Source organism: Emiliania huxleyi (genome assembly GCF_000372725.1).
Source record: "Emiliania huxleyi CCMP1516 chromosome Unknown EMIHUscaffold_15, whole genome shotgun sequence".
In the NCBI taxonomy this organism is placed as follows: Eukaryota; Haptophyta; order Isochrysidales; family Noelaerhabdaceae; genus Emiliania; species Emiliania huxleyi.
The window spans coordinates 877,220-895,237 of NW_005201092.1; the positions used below are offsets into that span (position 1 = coordinate 877,220).

General features: G+C 66.6%; 3 protein-coding genes across 3 annotated transcripts in view; 1 reads left to right on the forward strand and 2 right to left on the reverse strand.

The window, feature by feature from the left end:
* Positions 1-3,089: 3,089 nt before the first annotated feature.
* EMIHUDRAFT_202074 (hypothetical protein) lies at positions 3,090-3,869 on the reverse strand (the record flags this gene model as incomplete). The annotated part of the gene is made up of 1 exon (XM_005786707.1): positions 3,090-3,869. One exon carries the CDS (start codon positions 3,867-3,869, stop codon positions 3,090-3,092), a length of 780 nt encoding a protein of 259 aa, XP_005786764.1.
* Positions 3,870-9,003: 5,134 nt separating this feature from the next.
* On the forward strand, positions 9,004-9,755 carry EMIHUDRAFT_352299 (hypothetical protein). The gene is made up of 2 exons (XM_005786708.1): positions 9,004-9,346; positions 9,459-9,755. The coding sequence occupies exons 1-2, from the start codon at positions 9,045-9,047 to the stop codon at positions 9,646-9,648; spliced, it is 492 nt and encodes a 163-aa protein (XP_005786765.1). The 5' UTR covers positions 9,004-9,044; the 3' UTR covers positions 9,649-9,755.
* A 6,132-nt stretch (positions 9,756-15,887) lies between these two features.
* Positions 15,888-18,018, reverse strand: part of EMIHUDRAFT_462569 (alanyl-tRNA synthetase) — a gene marked incomplete at its 3' end in the record, with an annotated part of 5,020 nt that continues 2,889 nt past the window's right edge. Inside the window, exons 10-17 of the mRNA XM_005786709.1 lie at positions 17,897-17,986; positions 17,770-17,824; positions 17,399-17,524; positions 17,291-17,341; positions 17,044-17,097; positions 16,503-16,835; positions 16,422-16,469; positions 15,888-16,319 (exon numbers count right to left, since the gene is read on the reverse strand). Of these exons, the coding sequence (XP_005786766.1) occupies positions 15,888-16,319; positions 16,422-16,469; positions 16,503-16,835; positions 17,044-17,097; positions 17,291-17,341; positions 17,399-17,524; positions 17,770-17,824; positions 17,897-17,986 (1,189 nt within the window). The remainder of the gene's footprint in view (positions 16,320-16,421; positions 16,470-16,502; positions 16,836-17,043; positions 17,098-17,290; positions 17,342-17,398; positions 17,525-17,769; positions 17,825-17,896; positions 17,987-18,018) is intronic.

Genomic DNA, 18,018 nt, shown 5'->3' on the forward strand with positions numbered 1-18,018 from the left:
GGGCTGTGGCGAGGGGGGGAGGGGGGGTTGCGGTGCCGTTGACGCTTGCGTACGAGATGGCCATCAGCGCCGAGGAGAGGGAGAGGACACCGGTGACGGGCAGGGCGATGGAGGAGTCGAAGACGGCCCACCTGCTCGCGGCAGGCGCGTGTGGAGAGACGCGTCTCACAACTGCGAGAGGAGTAGCCGAGGCGGCGTGCGTCTTGACCACGGTGGCGAGGAGGATGGCGATCAGGCCTGTGGCCGGCGGAGTAGCGCTCGGTCATTTGCCGGTGCGAAGGAGGCGAGGGGGCGGGGCGGGGCGGGGCGGGGCGGGGCGGGGCGGGGCGGGGCGGGGCGGGGTGGGGCGGGGCGGGGCGGGAGGGAGGGAGGGGAGGGGAGGGGGGGGGCGGGGTGGGGCGGGGCGGGGCGGGAGGGAGGGAGGGGAGGGGAGGGGGGGGGCGGGGCGGGGCGGGAGGGAGGGAGGGGAGGGGGGGGGGGGGGGGAGAGCGCCGAGGCCGAACGCGACTCTCGCCGTGCGGAACTCGGAGCCGTACTGCGTGGTGAGCCGGCCGAGAGCGGAGTCGCGCGCGTCCGGCTGCTCGTCCGTGCCGTGCCTCGTGGCGCCGTAGCTCCCGTCGCCCAGCTTGTAGAGGAGCTGCTGCGAGACGACGACGCAGATGAGCATGAAGCCGAAGGTGGCGGCGTCGAGCACGACGAAGGCCTGCAGCAGGTCGGAGTCTGTCGAGATCCTCGATATTCCCCGAGATTCCCCGAGATTGCCCGAGATTGCACCTGCAGCAGGTCGGAGTCTGGCACAGGGCGGGAAGTGGAGACGGAGGAGGTGGCGGAGGTGACGCGCGACTCGGAGATCATCAGGGTGCCTGGAAGGTTGAGGGAGATATGGGGAGATATGGGGAGATCATCAGGGTGCCTGGCAGGTTGAGGGAGATATGGGGAGATATGGGGAGATATGGGGAGATCATCAGGGTGCCTGGAAGGTTGAGGGCGCCAAAGGCGAAGGCGGCGAAGAGCGCCGCGCTCGCCTTGAGCTCCGACACGATCGCCATCGCCCTCTCCGGCCCGGCCGGCTGCTCCTCGGCCGGGGAAGAGCCCGCCTCCCACGCGCCTCCCTCGATCGCCGACCGAACCTCTGCTGCCGCACGGCCGAGCCACTCCCCCGCCCGCCCCGCCACGCCGGCCGCCTCCTCCACCGCCCCCTCCACCGCCTCCTCCAGCCCGCTCGCGACCCCCTCACCGCCGCCGAGCGACTCGCCGCGCCAGCCGGCCGCTGGAAGCCGCTCGCTCAGCGCGCTCAGTGTCTGGCCCGCGGCGTCGGCCCAAGCTGACGCCGCCTCGCCACCGCCACCGCCTTGCGGCTGCGAAAGGCCGTCGCCGCCGACGCGTTCCACGCGTGCCAGCACGTCCCCGAGGTCACGGACCGGCGGCAGCGGCATCGGCGGAGGCATGCCCGTCACAGAGGGCGGCGGCGGCGGACGAGGCGGCGGTGCGGGTGCGACGCCGACAACGCGAGCCAGGACGTCTCCAAAGTCGCGGACGGGCGGGAGCGGCATGCCCGACGCCATGGGCGGCGGCGGAAGGCGCGAAGGAGGCGGCGCAGGCGCAAACCGTTCCGGCGGTGGCGGCATGCTCACGGGCGGCGGCGGAGGAGGTGAAATAGACGGCGCACGTCCGACGCCAGCAACGCGTGCCAGGACGTCTCCGACGTCGCGGACGGGCGGAAGCGGCATCAGCGGCGGCGGCGGCATGCCCAGGGACGGCGGAGGAAGAGGCGTAGGTGCGACACGTTCGAAGCGAGCTAGCACGTCGCCGATGTCACGGACCGGCGGGAGCGGCATCGGCGGCGGCATGCCCGTCACAGAGGGCGGCGGCGGACGAGGCGGAGGAGGAGGCCAGCCCGATGGTCTCCAGAGTGGTGGGGGAGGCGGTGGCGGAGGCGGTGGGGGAGGCGGTGGCGGAGGAGGAGGAGGCGCCGCGCCAGCGGCAGGCGCGGCTCCCGCCTCGCGCCGCCTCTGGTACTCTTCGTACGACATCGGCGGCTGCGAGCTCGTCACCGCCGCTCGACGCAGCGCCGGAAGGCGCAGACTCAGGGTTGGCCCTGCGCTTGGGGTGTAGGAGGTGGAGAGGAAGGCCACAGCGGCAGTGAGAGTCATCACCACCATCACCATCACCCGGGCAAGATCGCGCGTGAAAAAATGAAAAAACAAATCGCTACCGGCAGTGAGCCACGGATAGCGCACCACACCCCTCTTCTTAAAATCCCTGTGTGGTGGCGGCGTGCCGTCCTCCCATCCCTGAAGAAAGAAAGAAAACAGCCACGCCATCAAGATCGTGCGTGAAAAAAGCGCACCACACTCCTCTCCTTAAAATCCCTGTGTGGGGGCGGCGTGCCGTTCTCCCATCCCTCCCTTGGGTTGTGTGTTTTCTTTCTTTCTTTCTGAAAAAAGAATTTAAAGAAGACAACTCCCTCTCACAGCACACAGGCTCGACACAGGTGCGAACTGGCGCGTGCTAGTACTATCACCGGCACACGAAAAAAGAAAGATCGAGTAAAAAGATTTTTTCCGTTCGCGTTTCGCCGGTCAAAAGAAAGAAAGAAAGAAAACAGACAACGCAAGGGAGGGATGGGAGAACGGCACGCCGCCACCACACAGGGATTTTAAGGAGAGGAGTGTGATGCGCTAGCCGTCGCCCACCCTGGGGAGTCTGCCTCTTCGTATCTCTTTTCGCAGTCTCTCGCCGCTTCTCGCTGCAGCCTTCATGCCACCTCGCGGTCGTCCCACTCTCGTCGTTCTCTCCCTCTTGTCATTTCCTCCTCTGTCGCGTTTCGCCGGTCGTCCTCCCATTCCTAGCGAGGTGTTTTCTTTCTTTCTCGCTAGTCGACAATTTCTTTCTTTTTGTGCGGTCCACGCACGCACGTGCACGTGCACGTGTCTCTAGATACTGTAAAACAGCTCATAGCGCAAAGCGCGCCGCGCAGGACCCTACCTCGACACACCTCGCGAGTCTGGGCCCTCGCTGGGTATCTCGTCCATCTGAGCATGACCTATGCGTGTGGCTGCCACGTCGCGCCTCACCCTCTACGCCGCTCACTGTAATTCTTCCACCTCGGCAAACGCCGCCGCCTCCAGCGCCTCGCAGAGTGCGTCGTTCTCGGCCAGCGCGTCGTCTCCCAGCCAATGCGCCTGCACCTCGGCGTAGGCGTCGTTGTACGATGGCGCCGGCGCCCCAGTGACGCGCCACACGAAGCAGTTGAGCCGGTCGCCATCTTCGCCCTTCACAGGCTTGAGTGTGTCGAAGGCGAAGCGGCGGCCGACGAGGAGCGTGTCTGTGGTGACGACGAGACTGCCCTCCTTCATCACGGTTGCCAGCGACGCGCTCATTTCCGGCAGTCGAAGCCCGTCGTCCGCGGTCGGGAACGCCGTGCTGTACATGAAGCAGACATCGGCTGCTGCCATCACCGCAGGCGAGTCGACGTGCGGCAGCCCATCCGCCAGCACGGACGTCACGAGCCCTGGAGGGATGGCCTCATTGGCCTCGGCACTGTCGATGCACTCGCACGCGATAGCATGCAGGCCCGTCACCGCCTCGATGCCAGTGCAGGCCTCCCACTCCGCCATTGCAGCGACGCCCAGGATTAGCCGGCCGGAGCCGGACCCGAAATCGACAAAGCGCCGCGTGGGGCCCGTGCGCTCACGTACCGATGGCAGCAGAAGGACGTCGGCGATAGCCCTCAAGCCCATCTCCCCGTAGATGCCGTACAAGTCGAGGGGTGCACCCGATGCGGCAAACGCGCTCGCACGCTGATCGATGTTGGCCACCGAGTCGAACCGCGCGCGCGCAAGCAGCGAATCGGCTGCAGACACCATGGCATCCACGTCGTGAGCTCGAGCGGCTGCTCGAGTCAGACTGCGTTGGGATGACTGGCTGGCGAGCTGTTTTGACTGACGCCTCAGCCATGCAGCACGCATGCCGCTGCGCTTGACGCAACAGTGGAGGGAGCTGCCTCGACGCGACGTTGCGCTACGACGGAGGAGAAGGTAGTGTACACCGACGGGCGCTGGATTGGCCGCTTTGTGTATCTCGAGACCTCGAGGGTACGATGCTGCTCCTTTTTTTTCTTGCGATGTCGAGATGTCAGCCCCGCAGCGCCATTCGCGCCGACTCGCCGCCGCCGCCGCCGCCGCACACTGCGTCCTCACCGACCTGCCCCTTGAGCTTCTCGCGCGCGTCATCTCCCGCTGCGACCCCGCCGACATCGCTCGCGTCGCGGCCGTCTCGCTGCTCTTCCACGCCTCGCTCGCGCTGGAAGGCATCCGCTTGCGCCTGCAAGAGGCCGGCTTCGAGCTGCCGGCGCAGCCAGAGGGCGAGAGCTGCGCCGTGCGGTGGCTGTGCTACTCGGCGTTGCTGCGCGAGTCCAACCCGCCGGCGAGGGTGGCGGCAGGAGACACGCTCAGCGTCTTCATCGACGGCGAGGGGCGGCTCTCGTCGTGCGGCAGGGCTCCGAGCTGGACGCCAGGACTGCTCGGGCACGGCGAGGGCGTGACGCGGCTCAACACGCCGACACGCCTCCCTTCCCCGCTGGGCGGCGAGCGCGTCGTCGCTGTGTCGGCTGGAGATATGCACAGCCTCGCCCTCACCGCCGACAGCAGTGTCTGGAGCTGGGGCCAGGGAGCCTATGGCCAGCTGGGCCACGGCGACGTGCAGAACCAGCTGCTGCCCAAGAACGTCGAGGCCTTTGCTAACCGGCGCGTGGTTGCTGTGTCGGCTGGAGGCGACCACAGCCTCGCCATCACCGCTGACGGCAGCGTCTGGAGCTGGGGCGATGGAGACTGCGGCACGCTGGGCCACGGCGACCAGCAGAGCCAGATGCTGCCCAAGAAGATCGAGGCCTTGGCTGACCAGCGCGTCGTCGCCGTGTCGGCTGGGTGGGCGCACAGCCTCGCGCTCACCGCCGACGGCGCCGTCTGGAGCTGGGGCGGTGGAAACTCAGGCGAGCTGGGCCACAGCGACGAGCAGAGCCAGCAGCTGCCGACGAAAGTCGAGGCTTTGGCTGGCCAGCGAATCGTCGCCGTGTCGGCTGGTAACATCCACAGCCTCGCCCTCTCCGCCGACGGCGCCATCTGGAGCTGGGGCTCGGGAGCCTTTGGCAAGCTGGGCCACGGCGGCCAGCAGAACCAGCTGCTGCCCAAGAAGGTCGACGCCTTTGACCAGTGTGTCGTTGCTCTGTCGGCTGGAGGATACCACAGCCTCGCCACCACCGCCGACGGCGCCGTCTGGAGCTGGGGCTTGGGAGGCTGTGGCCGGCTGGGCCACGGCGACCAGCAGCACCAGCTGCTGCCGAAGAAGGTCGAGGCCTTTGCTGGGCAGCGCGTCGTCGCCGTGCTGGCGGGAGAGGACCACAGCCTCGCCATCACCGCCGATGGCGCTGTCTTCACGTGGGGCAAGGGCGACGACGGCTGCCTAGGCCACGGAGAGGACCCGTCGAACCAGCTGCTGCCCAAGAAGGTCGAGGCGCGCAACGCCAGCGCAGAGTGAACTAAGCCGTCTACGAGTCGTCTCGAATGAGATGGACTCTCGACTCCCGTGAGGTATCGGCGACACGTGTCGCGAGCGACGTGGTGATTTCAAGCTGTATGCTGTGGGCGGCGACTCTGCTGACGGCCGCCTCAGCTCAGTCAAGCGGTACGATCCGGCGCTGAACGCGTGGGAGACGGTTGCGCCAATGGGGGCGGGGCGGATCGGCAGCATTGCCCTTGTGTAATAATAAGTCGATTCAGCACATAGGGCTGGCGGGTGAGTGTCTGGGGAAGCATCGATTTCTTTTTTGTCGCCCTTCATGTTGCGCCTAGCTAGCGTGCGGCGGGGCCCGCCTGGATCTGTCGCCGACAAGCTGAGGTAGGTGGCGAGGCGCTCGCGCAGGCGCGAGTCGGGCAGCTTCTCCATCGCGTAGATAGACCGCCTCGAGCACGGCTCGCTACACATACTCGAGTACTGGGTGTGTTGTGCCGACATCGATATGTCCTTTGCCCTCCTCCTCGCCCTCGCCTCCTCGCCCTACCCTCGCAACGACGTGAGGCTTGTGAGCGTGTCTGCGAGCGGAGCCGAGACCGTCACGGCCTTGGACGGCATGCTCCTGCTGCGAGACGCAGTCGCTTGGTGGGAGCAGGAGATGCTGCTCCGCGCCGAGCGGCAGGCCTGGAAGGACCGCTTCCTCGTCGAGCACAGCCTCGTGAATCGCACGCGACAGATCACCGGCAGCCCATCGAGGCAGTCGGTCACATGGCTGCATCGACATCGCGGCTTTGCGGGCGGGGTTGTGGATCGTCTTGTCGAAGCTGTGATGTCGGCGCAGGAGGCCGCTGGGTGGGCGCTGGCAGGCCTGGGTCCGCTCCAGGTGCGCTGCATCGAGTCCGTCCGATACTCGTCCGCGGATGACGAAGGGCACGAGGACGGCGACGAGGGCTGGCACCAGGATGAGTACTCTGTTCTGACTGCGGTGCTCACGCTCGCTCTCTCGCACGATCTCCAGGGCGGCGAGACGGAGGTCGACCGCGGCGGCCATCCGCGGCGAGCGGAGGGGATGCAGCCTGGCGACGTGCTGATCTTCCGGTCTTGGGACGCTCACCGCTCGACGCCCGTGGCGCCGGGCGAGCGGCACATCATCGTGCTCGAGCTCTGGCAAGGCCCGCAGGTCGGCAACGACGCACCCGAGGGAAGGCAGGCCGTCCTCGAAGGCGGCCTCGCGCGGCTGTGCCCTCCGGCGCTGGCCGCCGATGCCTCCTCCGCCGCGCTGCTCTGGTTCTGCAGCAGGGCGGCTGACGAGCCGGCCGCTTGGGTGCGAGAAGAGGCCGCGCAACCTTCTCGGAACCGTCTCGGAGCCGTCTCGGAGCCTTCTCAGAACCGTCCCGTAGGCGCACCTCACCCGCGCTGCGGAGCTCGTCGGCGGCAGCGCTTACCTGTGGGAGCTGGCCGCTGCCGCGCTGGCCATCCGAGCTACTGGATGGGCTGCACGTCTCTGAGCCCTCTCTGAGCCGTCTCTCCAAACCCTCTTGTGTAGGCCATCCCGCTGCTGGACGGGCTGAGCGCCGGCGGCGGCGCCGCCGCCGAACCGCTCGCTCGCATGACAGCCGCGCTGCGCCGCGCCGGTTTCTTGCGCACGGCCGCGCTGGTGCCGGACGTGGACGCGACGCCGCCGCCCGGCTGGGACGAGGAGGAGGACGGGCTGTTCAATGCGGGTTTCGTCGACGGCGTGGATGGCGCCTCCGTGGGCGGCTTCTTCCGGCAGATGAGCCGCGGCAAGGGGTGCGGCTTCCCTTCTCGCGGCCTCGACGTGCTGAGGAGGCGGATGGCGGAGCGCGACGCGGCCGGGCGGCTCATACACAAAGAGATCGACACCCAGCTGAGAGACGCGGTCGCGGGCCACCCTTCCCTGTGGAACGCGTGGCTAGAGCTGGATGTCGAGTACCTAAGTGGTGGGGGTTAAGGCCGTCGCAGGTCTGTGTACTCTATTATGTGAATTTGATCTGTCCTCGTTTTTAATTCGGGCAACACAGTTCTCAATAAAAAAGCCCGTCGGTTGGTAAACCCGACTAGACCACCGGCGCGCAGCCAGTCTAGGCAGTGCAGTGCGTGTGCAGTGTGCTGTGTGCAGAGCGCAGAGCACGACTCGGCACGAATAATAAAGGCCGTCATGCGTGGACTGGTAAACCGCGACTACCTGACCGACGCAGCTCCACAGCACGCAGCTCACACAGCTTAACCTTAAGCTATTTTTCACGGTTCAGAGTTCGCGCGACAGCGCGATCGCTCGCTTGCAGAGGCCGCCAGCGTCGACCTCGCCGTAAACCTCGCGCTCCATCCACTCGATGGCGGGTTTGATTGGGAGGGCCTTTGCGGCAGGAAACTTGCGCTTGAGGGAGTTGACGCAACCGAGCAGGTCGAACTCGCCCTCGCTCTGCTCCTGCTCCTCCGCTTCCCCGTCCTCGGCCGCCTCCACCACCGGAACAAGAGCCTCTGTCGCCTCCGCCAGAGGATCTTGAGGCTGGTGGGCTCCGACCGCTCGTGACAAAGGCAAGACCGCCAGCCGCGGTCGTGACGAGTCCTCGTCCGGCGGAGGTGTCCCGGGAGGTGTCCCTGGTCCCTCCTCCTCCCCGCCCACCTCCGCCTCCGCCACCTCATCCGCCTCCGCCTCACCTCCCACCCGCGCATACGCCACCGCCGCCTCCACCGCCGTGTCAAAGTAGCCGAGATAGACCAGCCTTCCGTCCTTGGCGCGCCGCTGCGCCTTGAAGCGGCCAGAGACCTGGCACACGCCCTTGTACCCGGTGCTGCTGCTGCTGGAGAGGTGCAAACACAAGCCCTCTGCCTGCCTGACTGGACCCCCCTCATGGTCCTCCGCCGCCTCCTCGGCCTCGGCCTCGTCTCCCTCCTCGTCCGAGTGTGAGTCCGAATCCGAGTCTGAGCCTTCCTCCTCCGCGCGATCCCGTGCCTCTAGCTGGCGCCACGCCTCCTTTATCGACGCGACCCGCTCGCCAGCCGGGCCCCGGTAGCCTTTCACTTTGCCGAAGTCGGTGATCTTGCTCCAACCGGGGGGCAACACGAGGGCTCTGTGCGCCGCAGGGTCTTCCGGCTGCCCGGCGGCCGGCTGCTCGACGGCGCACGGCGAGCCAACGGCCCGCGGACGGCCAACGGCCCGCGCATACGCCACCGCCGCCTCCACCACCGTATCAAAGAGTCCGAGGTAGAGCTGCCTTCCATCCTTGTCGCGCCGCTGCACCTGGAAGCGGCCAGAGCCGTGCTTGAAGACGCCTTTGTAGCCGCTGCTGCTCCTACTCGAGAGGTGCAAGCGCACGCCCTCCACCTCCGCCACGGGAGCAGCCTCGCGGCGCCGCTTGCGCGCGGAGGGCATGACGTTTCGGGACGCACGTAAAGATGAGTACAAAGGCCTCGCGGGTCAAATTTTTTTACTGCGCGTTTGTTTATCCTTAAGGGACGCGACTCTTTCTTTTTTCTCATCCGGCACGATCGACGCTGGGGCTCCAATGATCTCCGCCATCTGCAGCCTGCTTCTGCCAGCCTCGCAGAGTTTCGTGGCCGTGCCGAGGCCCGACGTGCTCTCGGCGCACAGCCCGCGCGCCGTGGCCGCGCCGCGCATGCTCTTTGGCGGCGGCGGCGCGAGCAAAGAGGGTGGCGGCGGCGGCGGCGGCATGGGCAACATGATGGAGACCATCAAGAAGGCGCAGGAGGTGGGAGTGAAGGTCAAGGCGCTGCAGGAGGAGCTGGTCAACACGGAGATCGAGGCGACCGCCGCCGACGGCGGCGTGACGGTTGTCATCTCCGGTGCCCAGGCGCGACCCGCTCCTCTCGTGCTCAGCACTGCCACCTGCCCGCTCCTCGCCTTCGCGCTGCCTCCGCCCCTGCCGCCGGAGCAGCGCCGATCGCCGTCGCCCTCTCGTCCAGGTGCCCATGGATGTCAAGGTGAGCGAGGACTTGTGCAGCAAGGGCGCGGAGGCCGTGTCGGACGCCATCTCGCTGGCGATGCGCGAGGCGCACAAAAACTCGATGGAGTACTCCAAGCAGAAGCTGGGCGCGCTCTACGCCGAGATTGGGCTGCCGATGCCGCCGGAGGGAGGGCCAGGCATGTGAGCAGAGTTGCGGAGCGTCGGGCCCGGCGTGGGCGAGGCGGCGTGGAACCGGCGCGTGAGATCGTGAGACGGCGTTCGAGAGTATAGAGAGAGCCGTACGACTGACATCGAGTTTCGAACCGGAAACATCGCGAATTCGGGCAACCGCGAGAGCGCAAATAAGAGCTCAGCTCTCACCAAAGTCACGTCCCTCTAAATTGTGCGCGGGCGTGGGGCGCGGGCCGCGGCGGCGCAAGGCGCAATCCGGGCCCCGTCAGAACGCACACTGAGAACAGACAACAGTGTCTACGGCCCCCGCACCGCCACGACGGCAGCCGAGAGCCTGAGAGCGGAGAGGCAGAGCGGCTCGCGCACTTCTCATGACTTCCTTCTCACCGCCCCGCCCCGAACCCTCGATATACGATCATCTTCTTGGCTCGAGCTTCTTGGGCAGCAGCTGGTTCGACAGGTCCTCTCCGTGGCCCAGCCGGCCTGAGCGTCCATTGCCCCAGCTCCAGACGGGGCTGTCGGCGGTCAGGGCGATGCTGTGATCGATTCCAGCCGACACGGCGACGACGTGCTGGTCAGCGAAGGCCTCGACCTTCTTGGGCAGCAGCTGGCGCTGCTCGTCGCCGTGGCCCAGCTTGCCCCCACCTCCATCGCCCCAGTTCCAGAGAGCGCCGTCGGCGGTGATGGCCATGCTGTGGTACAATCCAGCCGAGACAGCGAAGACGCGCTGGTCAGCAAAGGCCTCGATCTTCTTCGGCAGCGACTGGGCCTGCCCGTCGCCGTGGCCCAACTGGCCGCGGCCTCCAAAGCCCCAGCTCCAGACGGCGCCGTCGGCGGTGATGGCGAGGCTGTGCGAGGCTCCAGCCGACACAGCGACGACGCGCTGGCCAGCCAACGCCTCGATCTGCTTCGGCAGCAGCTGGTGCTGCTGGTCGCCGTGGCCCAGCTGGCCGTCGCCTCCCCCGCCCCAGCTCCAGACCTCTCCGTCGGCGGTGAGGACGAGGCTGTGCCCGCCTGCAGCCGACACAGCGACCACGCGCCGGCCCGCAAAGGCCTCGATCTTCTTCGGCAGCAGCTGGTGGTCGCCAAAGAATCCCTGGCCCCAGCTCCAGACACTGCCGTTGGTGGTGAGGGCGAGGTTGTGGTTGCCTCCAGCCGACACAGCGACGACGCGCTGGCCAGCGAAGGCCTCGACCTTCTTGGGCTGCCACTGGGCCTGCTCGTCGCCGTGGCCCAGCCGGCCCCAGCCTCCATAGCCCCAGCTCCAGACACTGCCGCTGCCGGTGAGGGCGAGGCTGTGGAAATCTCCAGCCGACACGCTCACGGCGCGCTCGCCGCCCAGCGGAGAGGGGAGGCGTGTCGGCGTGTTCAGCCGCGTCACGCCCTCACCGTGGCCGAGCAATCCCGGCATCCAGCTCTCAGCCGTTCCGCACGACGAGAGCCGCCCCTCGCCGTCGATGAAGAGGCTGTGCCGATAGCCTGCCGCCGCCCTCGCCGGCGGGTTGGACTCGCACAGCAGCGCCGAGTAGCACAGCCACCGCACGGCGCAGCCCTCGCCCTCCGGCTGCGCCGGCAACTCGAAGCCGCGCTCTTGCGCCCACAAGCGGATGCCCTCCAGCGCAAGCGAGGCGTGGAAGAGGACCGAGACGGCCGCGAGGCGAGCGATGTCGGCGGGGCCGCAGCGAGAGAGGGCGCGCAGGAGGAGCTCCGTGGGGAGGTCGAGGAGGCGGATGGGCGGCGGCGTGTCTGGCGAGGGAGCGGCGGCGGAGGCGGCGGAGGCGGCGGAGGCGCGGGCGAGGCGGCGCGAGCTGCGGCGCGGCGGGGTGGACATCGCGAGGAAAGACCCTCCAGAGCAGACTGGCACGAGGAAAAGAATTCTTAAGACACAAGCCTCTCTCACAGCACACTGGCACGACAAGGGCGCAGACTGGCGCGGACTGGCACACACACAGGCTCACCACGAGGAAAAGAATTCTGAGCTCCACGCTCACAGCACACTGGCACGACAAGGGCGCGGACTGGCGCGGACTGGCACACTCACCGGCTCGAGGAAAAGAAAAACCGTGTGAGCAAGAAAGAAAGAAAACGGACATCCGTGATTCTGTGTGAGCTCTGAGTCTTGTCTGCCAACAATATACCTAAAACCAAGGGAGGGATGGGAGGACGGCACGCCGCCACCACACAGGGATTTTAAGGAGAGGGGTGTGATGCGCTAGCCGTCGCCCACCCTTTGGCGTCCGCCTCTAAGCTCTATGCCGTGCGGGGCGGCGTTTCCTTTTTTCTAACAGGACCGGCGATCGGCGGGCGCTCCAGTATCGCCGGCCATCACGATCGATCGTGCGCCAGCCCTTTCTCCTCTCGAGCCAGAATGCCAGACGACGAGCCCTTCAAGCGGTACACGCCGGATGAGCTCACCCAGATATTCCTCGCCGGCGGCGCCCAGGCGGAAGACCTGCGGGCCGCACAACTCGAGTGGAAGGCTCCGCCTCGCCTGGCCTCCTCCAGTCTGCTCTGACCGCCTACCCGTCTCTGCGAGGTGCAACCGCTCCTTTCACGTTCAGCGCCGTGTGCTCGCAGGCGCGGATGGTGGCGGCGGTTGAGTGCATCGACACCAAGGATTGGGACAATGGCGAAGGGCAGGGCTGCCAAGACTACTCCGAGTACTGCCAAGGGGGAGGCTTCCGGCTCGGGTCCGAGTGGGCGGGTGGCGAGCGGTACCACCACCCAGAGCACAACTGCTGCGTGTGCGGCAAGCCGCTGACGGGCGAATACGACGCCATCCACTCGGTGGCTTTGCCCACGGCGGCGGCGCCGCAGCATTAGGGCGCCGACCGCAATCATGTACGCCTGGTCGTCGGGGACGATGTTGTCCTGGTAGACCATGTCAACGACACCCGCATCCACGGGAGTCGTGACCGCGCCCTGGTAGAAGTAGGCCGAGAGCACCACCACCACGCCGAGCGCGAGGATCTGGAAGACGTTGGAGTTGAGCGGGCCAGAGGCGCTGCCAGTCATCTGCGCGGCCATGAAGAAGCCGAACCAGGACGAGAAATATCCGTTGTTCATCCCGATGAACGGCGAGCCGCTGCGGAAGGTGAGGACGCCGGCGGTGGCCGCCCAGAGCAGCACCAGGATCGGGATTAGTGTCTGGATGGCCGACTCCTTCATGTCGGCAAAGATGATCAGGATGGTGATGAGGATGGTGGCCGCGGCGGAAGCCATGCCGAAGATGGAGATGTCGTCGGTGGCTGTAGGTGGCGTGTTCGGATCGGGGCCCGCCACACCGTCGTTAGGATCGACGTGCTTGATGGTGGCGATGAGCAGCATCACCGCGGCGAAGAAGAGGCCGGCGGCGCGGCCCTTCAGCGACTTTGCGTCGCCGATGCTCATTGTCTCGGAAAGGAGGAGGAGCGACGCGAGGAAACCGACCCAGACCGAGAAGTAGCCGTTGCCGGGCGTGACGACAGGCGCGAAGAAGGGCTCCTTGAAGGTGCAGACGCCCGCGCCAACGCCCCACCAGAGGACGAAGAAGATCGAGAAGGCACCGAGGATGGACACGTCGGTAGACATGATAGAGAGCATCTTCTGGTTTGTCATATCGGGCTTGAAGCGGGTCATGAGGAGCGCGATAAGGCCGAGGCCGAGGCCGACGGCTCCGACGGAGAGTGCGTACTTGCGGTACTTGTTCCAGTAGTCTGCCGGGTAGCTGTAGTCGGAGGCGGTGTACCTGCGTGCGAGAGGGCGGAGGGGGTGAACTGCAGCAGTGGCGGCGGCGACCGCGAGGCGCCGGTGTGCGATGTAGGATCTGACGATGTGTAATGTGTGACGTGAAATGTGACGGTGACGGGAGTGGCCTCGAGCGCTCAAGGGAGTGACGCGCGCACCCCCCTTGCGGCTCGGCGGCGGTGACGAGGAGCCAGAGGCCGGCGACGGAGAGGGCGACGAGGAGGTTCTGCACTGCGTTGCCGGTACCGGAGGAGCGCATGTTGTTGTCGCCCGCGGGCTTCTGCACGTAGCTGTCAGACATCAGGGGAGCTCAGGAGGGGCGCGGTGAGGCCGATTCGGATAAGGTAGTTGTTGCGTCGGTTTCGTGCAAAACGTCCTCCGACATAAGCGGCTAAGGCGCCGCCCCGTTTGATTCCTTGTTGCTCAGAAATTGCCAGGCGGGGCGCCCAAGGAGGCCGTGGCGCCCACTTTGTTTATTCACTTTTGGGTGCATGCCAGTACAACATAGGCCGTTAGCGTCACGGGGCGACCTTCTCACCCAGCAGCAGCGCCTCCGCCGCCAGGCCCGCCTCTTCCACTACGGTAGGTAGTTAGTTACAGTAGAGGAAGGGGAGTGAGGGGGGGGCTGGTTGGGTGGATACTTGTTGTAGCGGCACGTCGTGCTCAGGGGGTCTCTCTCCCCAGTCCGGGGGTGCGTCGACCCTTCCATCACCCAGTCGGAATTGCCTCCCACTGTGAATTTGCGTGAGCTCTGTGTCCTGATTTATTTGCCAACAACATACCTAAAACCCAGTCGGAAGAGGCGTGCGGTGGAGCACGTCCGGATGTTGGAAAAAAATCTTCTCTCGTGTCGCGTCTTCCTATACCTTCACCTGCTGGGCGCCTTCTGCTTCTGTGTCTCCTTCATTCACGCCGGTCGCCGGCCCAGCACGCACGCGCGAAACATCGCATTCCTCAAGATAGCAAGATGGAGACCGCGCGGCGCTGTTCCTGGCGAAAGCGGCTGCCAATCTATCCAATAACGCTTTGCCTGGCCGCTGTTATCATGCTAGGGGCATTGAGTTGCGGTGCTCGAATGCCGAGAAGCAATCTCGAGGCATTGGGAGACGAGGCTGCGCCCAAAGCGTTGGTCAAAGCGGCCATACGTAACATGGAGAAGACCTGTGCAGCGCAGGGTTCCAAGGACCTTGGCGGAGGGATGGAGCTGCTCGACGGCTACTACATGCTTCGGCAGGCCTTGCCCAGTGTCTTTGCGGATCTGAATCGCACGCTGCATCTGCAGAGCAAGATTGCACAGGTCACGACAGCTTTTGGGCAGACGCTCCATTCTTGGGAGGCACTTGGCGTGTGCCCCAACGGGTCCCTAGCCTCGATGAACGGCATGTTCCAGCTGGACTACTGGTACGCCCTCGCGCACGGCATCGACCCCACGAAGCGCCTCGAGAAGCCGAGCCTAGCTTCTATCCGGTGCCTCGCTTCGCAGCTCCCTTGGCCTTTGGATGGCGTGGGGCCAATGCTGGCCAACCTGATCTACATCAACTCGCAGGAGCTGGCCGAGATTGCGCAGTACTATGGCGTGGGCCATGGCGCTTCTCTCGCAGCGGCGGTGGACATGCAGCGCATTGCCACCGAGGCCTACTTTGACCAGGAGCGGTGCGGCTCTCCCATCCCTTCTCCCAACGGGGTTGTCGACGGATTGTTCTTCGCCGCCGCCGTCGCTGCCGCCTTGCTCGCCATTCCGATCCCCGCCACCACCGACCTGAGCGTCCCTGCCCTCGGCGCCATTGCCCAGTTTATTCCGAGCAGGACCGACTTTTACCAGTGCGGCCTTTTCTTCACCCACCGGCTCCTTTTTGAGACGCGCTTCTTCACGCAGCCGCCGGAGGACCCTGCGCAGGTCCAACACTGGGCGAGCCGCCTTCGTGAGGAGACGCTTCCAACTCTACTCGAGTGGGGTAGGCAAGGCGCCTGGGTGACGAGCGACGTCGACCTGGCGAGCGAGGTCGCTGTCACTCTCAAGGCCATCGCCGCCATCCCGACTGAGGAGCCGGACCTCGCGGAGCTTCTGAGCCTCCTCCAGCGCGCGGGCCCGCCGCAGGGGACGTGCCACTCGGCGGTAACGTACGTGTTCGGGATCGCACCCGCGGACTTATTTTGGACCTCAGTGCTGACGTAGAGAAGTGTGCCCTGGCCGCCGGCTCGCTCTACGGCTTTATCTATACACACACTGACTGCCAGAGTCTCTTGCTTTTGCGCGTGTGTTGTTTTTACGCGCAGTTTTTGTTGTTTGGCACAGAGTGTGTGAAGAAATAGGCCGGACCTCCCCTACGATAGACCCACTTTTTTGTATGTGATACAGAGCTGCCGAAAATCTCGTCTAGGTGGGGGAAGGCCAGGGAAAATACAAAGGCCTTATCGCGTACGCTCTGGCTCATGTCGCTGCCGTTGCGCGCGCGAGGGCGGAGGGAACAGAGAGGCTCTCAACCCTAATGCTGTGCCGGTGGCCGCACGGCGCTCAGCACGCCCTCATCGCCCGCCGAGCGCCTCGGTGGCCATCGCGCGCGCAACCTCGAGAGCCTTTGGCAAGCCGGCCACGTCGGTGCCGCTGCCCTGCGCCTGCGCGGGCCGGCCACCTCCGCGGCCGTTCACCTCGGCGAGCACGGTCTGCAGCCAGCTGTTGGCGGGCAGCGCGTCGGCGTCTCCCTTCGGCACCGAGGCGAGGCAGGCGATCTTGTCGCCGTCGACGACCGAGAGGGCGAAGACGGCGAGCCCCGACTCCTTGACCACCTTCTGCGCGAGCGTCTGCAGCGCCTTGCCGTCCACGTCGTCCACCTGCACGACCACGAACTTGTCGCCCGCGTCGGCCGCCGCCCTCGCCTCCGCCACCGCCGCCGCCGCCGCGCGGTCCGCCTCGCCGGCGGAGAGCTGCTTGGCGCGCTTGAGCCACTCGCGGTCCGCCTGCAAGGAGAGCTCCGGCGAGGGCTCACAGAGGGCTCCTCTCGGCGCGCTGGAGACGGCTCTCTCGGCCCCCGCCGCTGCGATCGAGTCACGCAGCGCCACCTTGACGTGCACCGACGTCGTCGCCGCGTCAACCTCGAGCTTCAGCGCCTACCGCAGCCGAGCCGGGCGAGTGTTGGCGACCGTGTCACGCCCCCACGAGAAAAGGCCTCGAGCGAGCTTGGCTGCCGTCAGCCCCTTGCGCGTCGCCTCCACCTCGCCCGCCGCAGCCTCGCCTGCGGCGGACGCCGTCAGCTCGGCGAGCCGTGACTGCAGCGCCGCGCCGGCCGCCTCCGCCTCCGCCGCCAGCTCGCCCGCCACGCCAACCACGCGGCGAACCCCCTTGGCGACGGCACACTCCTCAACGAGGGCGAAGCTGCCGAAGTCGCTCGTGGACGGGATGTGAGTCCCTCCGCACAGCTCGATCGAGTACTGCTCCCACTCGTCGCTCTCGGGCGCGGCCAGCAGCGCGGGCACCTGTCGAGACGGCGGAGATGAGAAGAAGGGAGGGGGAGGAGGAGGGGGGGGGGGGACAGGGAGGGAGAGAGAACAAGTGTGTGTGTGGGGGTTTGGGTGTGAAAGGAGAGGGAGAGGGGGAGAGAGGAGGGAGGAAGGGGGGGGGGGGTGCCGAACGTCTGCGCGCGGCGAGGGAACGCGCCTCTGGGCCGATCGACACGACGCGCACCGGGTCGGGGTACCGCTCGCCGAAGACCGCGCGCAAGTTGTTGATGGCGAGCGCCTGCGGCGCGCGCGCGGGGTCGGCGCTGCCGGGGGATGGAGAGTACGGCGGGGTTGCGGCAGGCGGGAGAGGTGGCGCTGTCAAACGCCTCTCCGAACGGCACCGTCAGGACGTGTCTCGGAAGCGTCTCGGAAGTGTCTCGGAAGTGTCTCGGCAGTGTCTCGGAAGTGTCGAGCGCCTTGTCGAGCGGCACCGTCTGGATGTGCACCGGGAGAGCCTCGGCGACCATCGTCCGGACGAGCGCCTGGTCTCGGGCTCTCTCGGGTAACCTCGTGTAGCCTCGGGTGATCCCGGCGACCACCTGCTGGCCGAGCGCCTCGACGCGCTCGCACTCGGCCGCGCTCATCGCCTTTCCGTGCGAGAAGTCGAAGCGCGCCTTCGAGTCGTCGACGAGCGACCCCTTCTGAGAGACGCCCTCGCCGAGCACCTGGCGCAGAGGAAAGGAGGGGGGGGGGGGTGGAAGGAGGTCGAATGGGCTCAGCTGTGGAAGGCCGTGGAGGGCCGTGGAAGGCCGTGGAAGGCCGTGGAGGGCCGTGGAAGGCTGTGGAAGGCCATGGAGGGGCGACGGAAGGTTCGTGTGGCCGCCTGGTGCAGCGCGAGGTTGATCGCGTGCGTGAGCGTGTGCGACTTGGAGATGCGCCGCCGCCGCTCGCCGTCCACGTTGCACGCCACCGAATCGCCCGCAGAGAGGGAGCCGCTCTCAAGGCTGCCGACGTGCAGCACGTACCTGCAGGAAGGTTCGCGGAGGGCCCCTAGAAGGCTGGAGGGACTCGAGGGGCTGCCAGCGTGCAGCACGCACCCTCCAAAAGACTGGACTGACGAGACGCGGAAGGTGGCCCCGCCGCCAGCCTCGACGAGCGAGCCGACGTCCGGCACCTTGCCCTCCCCCCTGCTGTAGAAAATATGGCCGCGGGGGGGGGG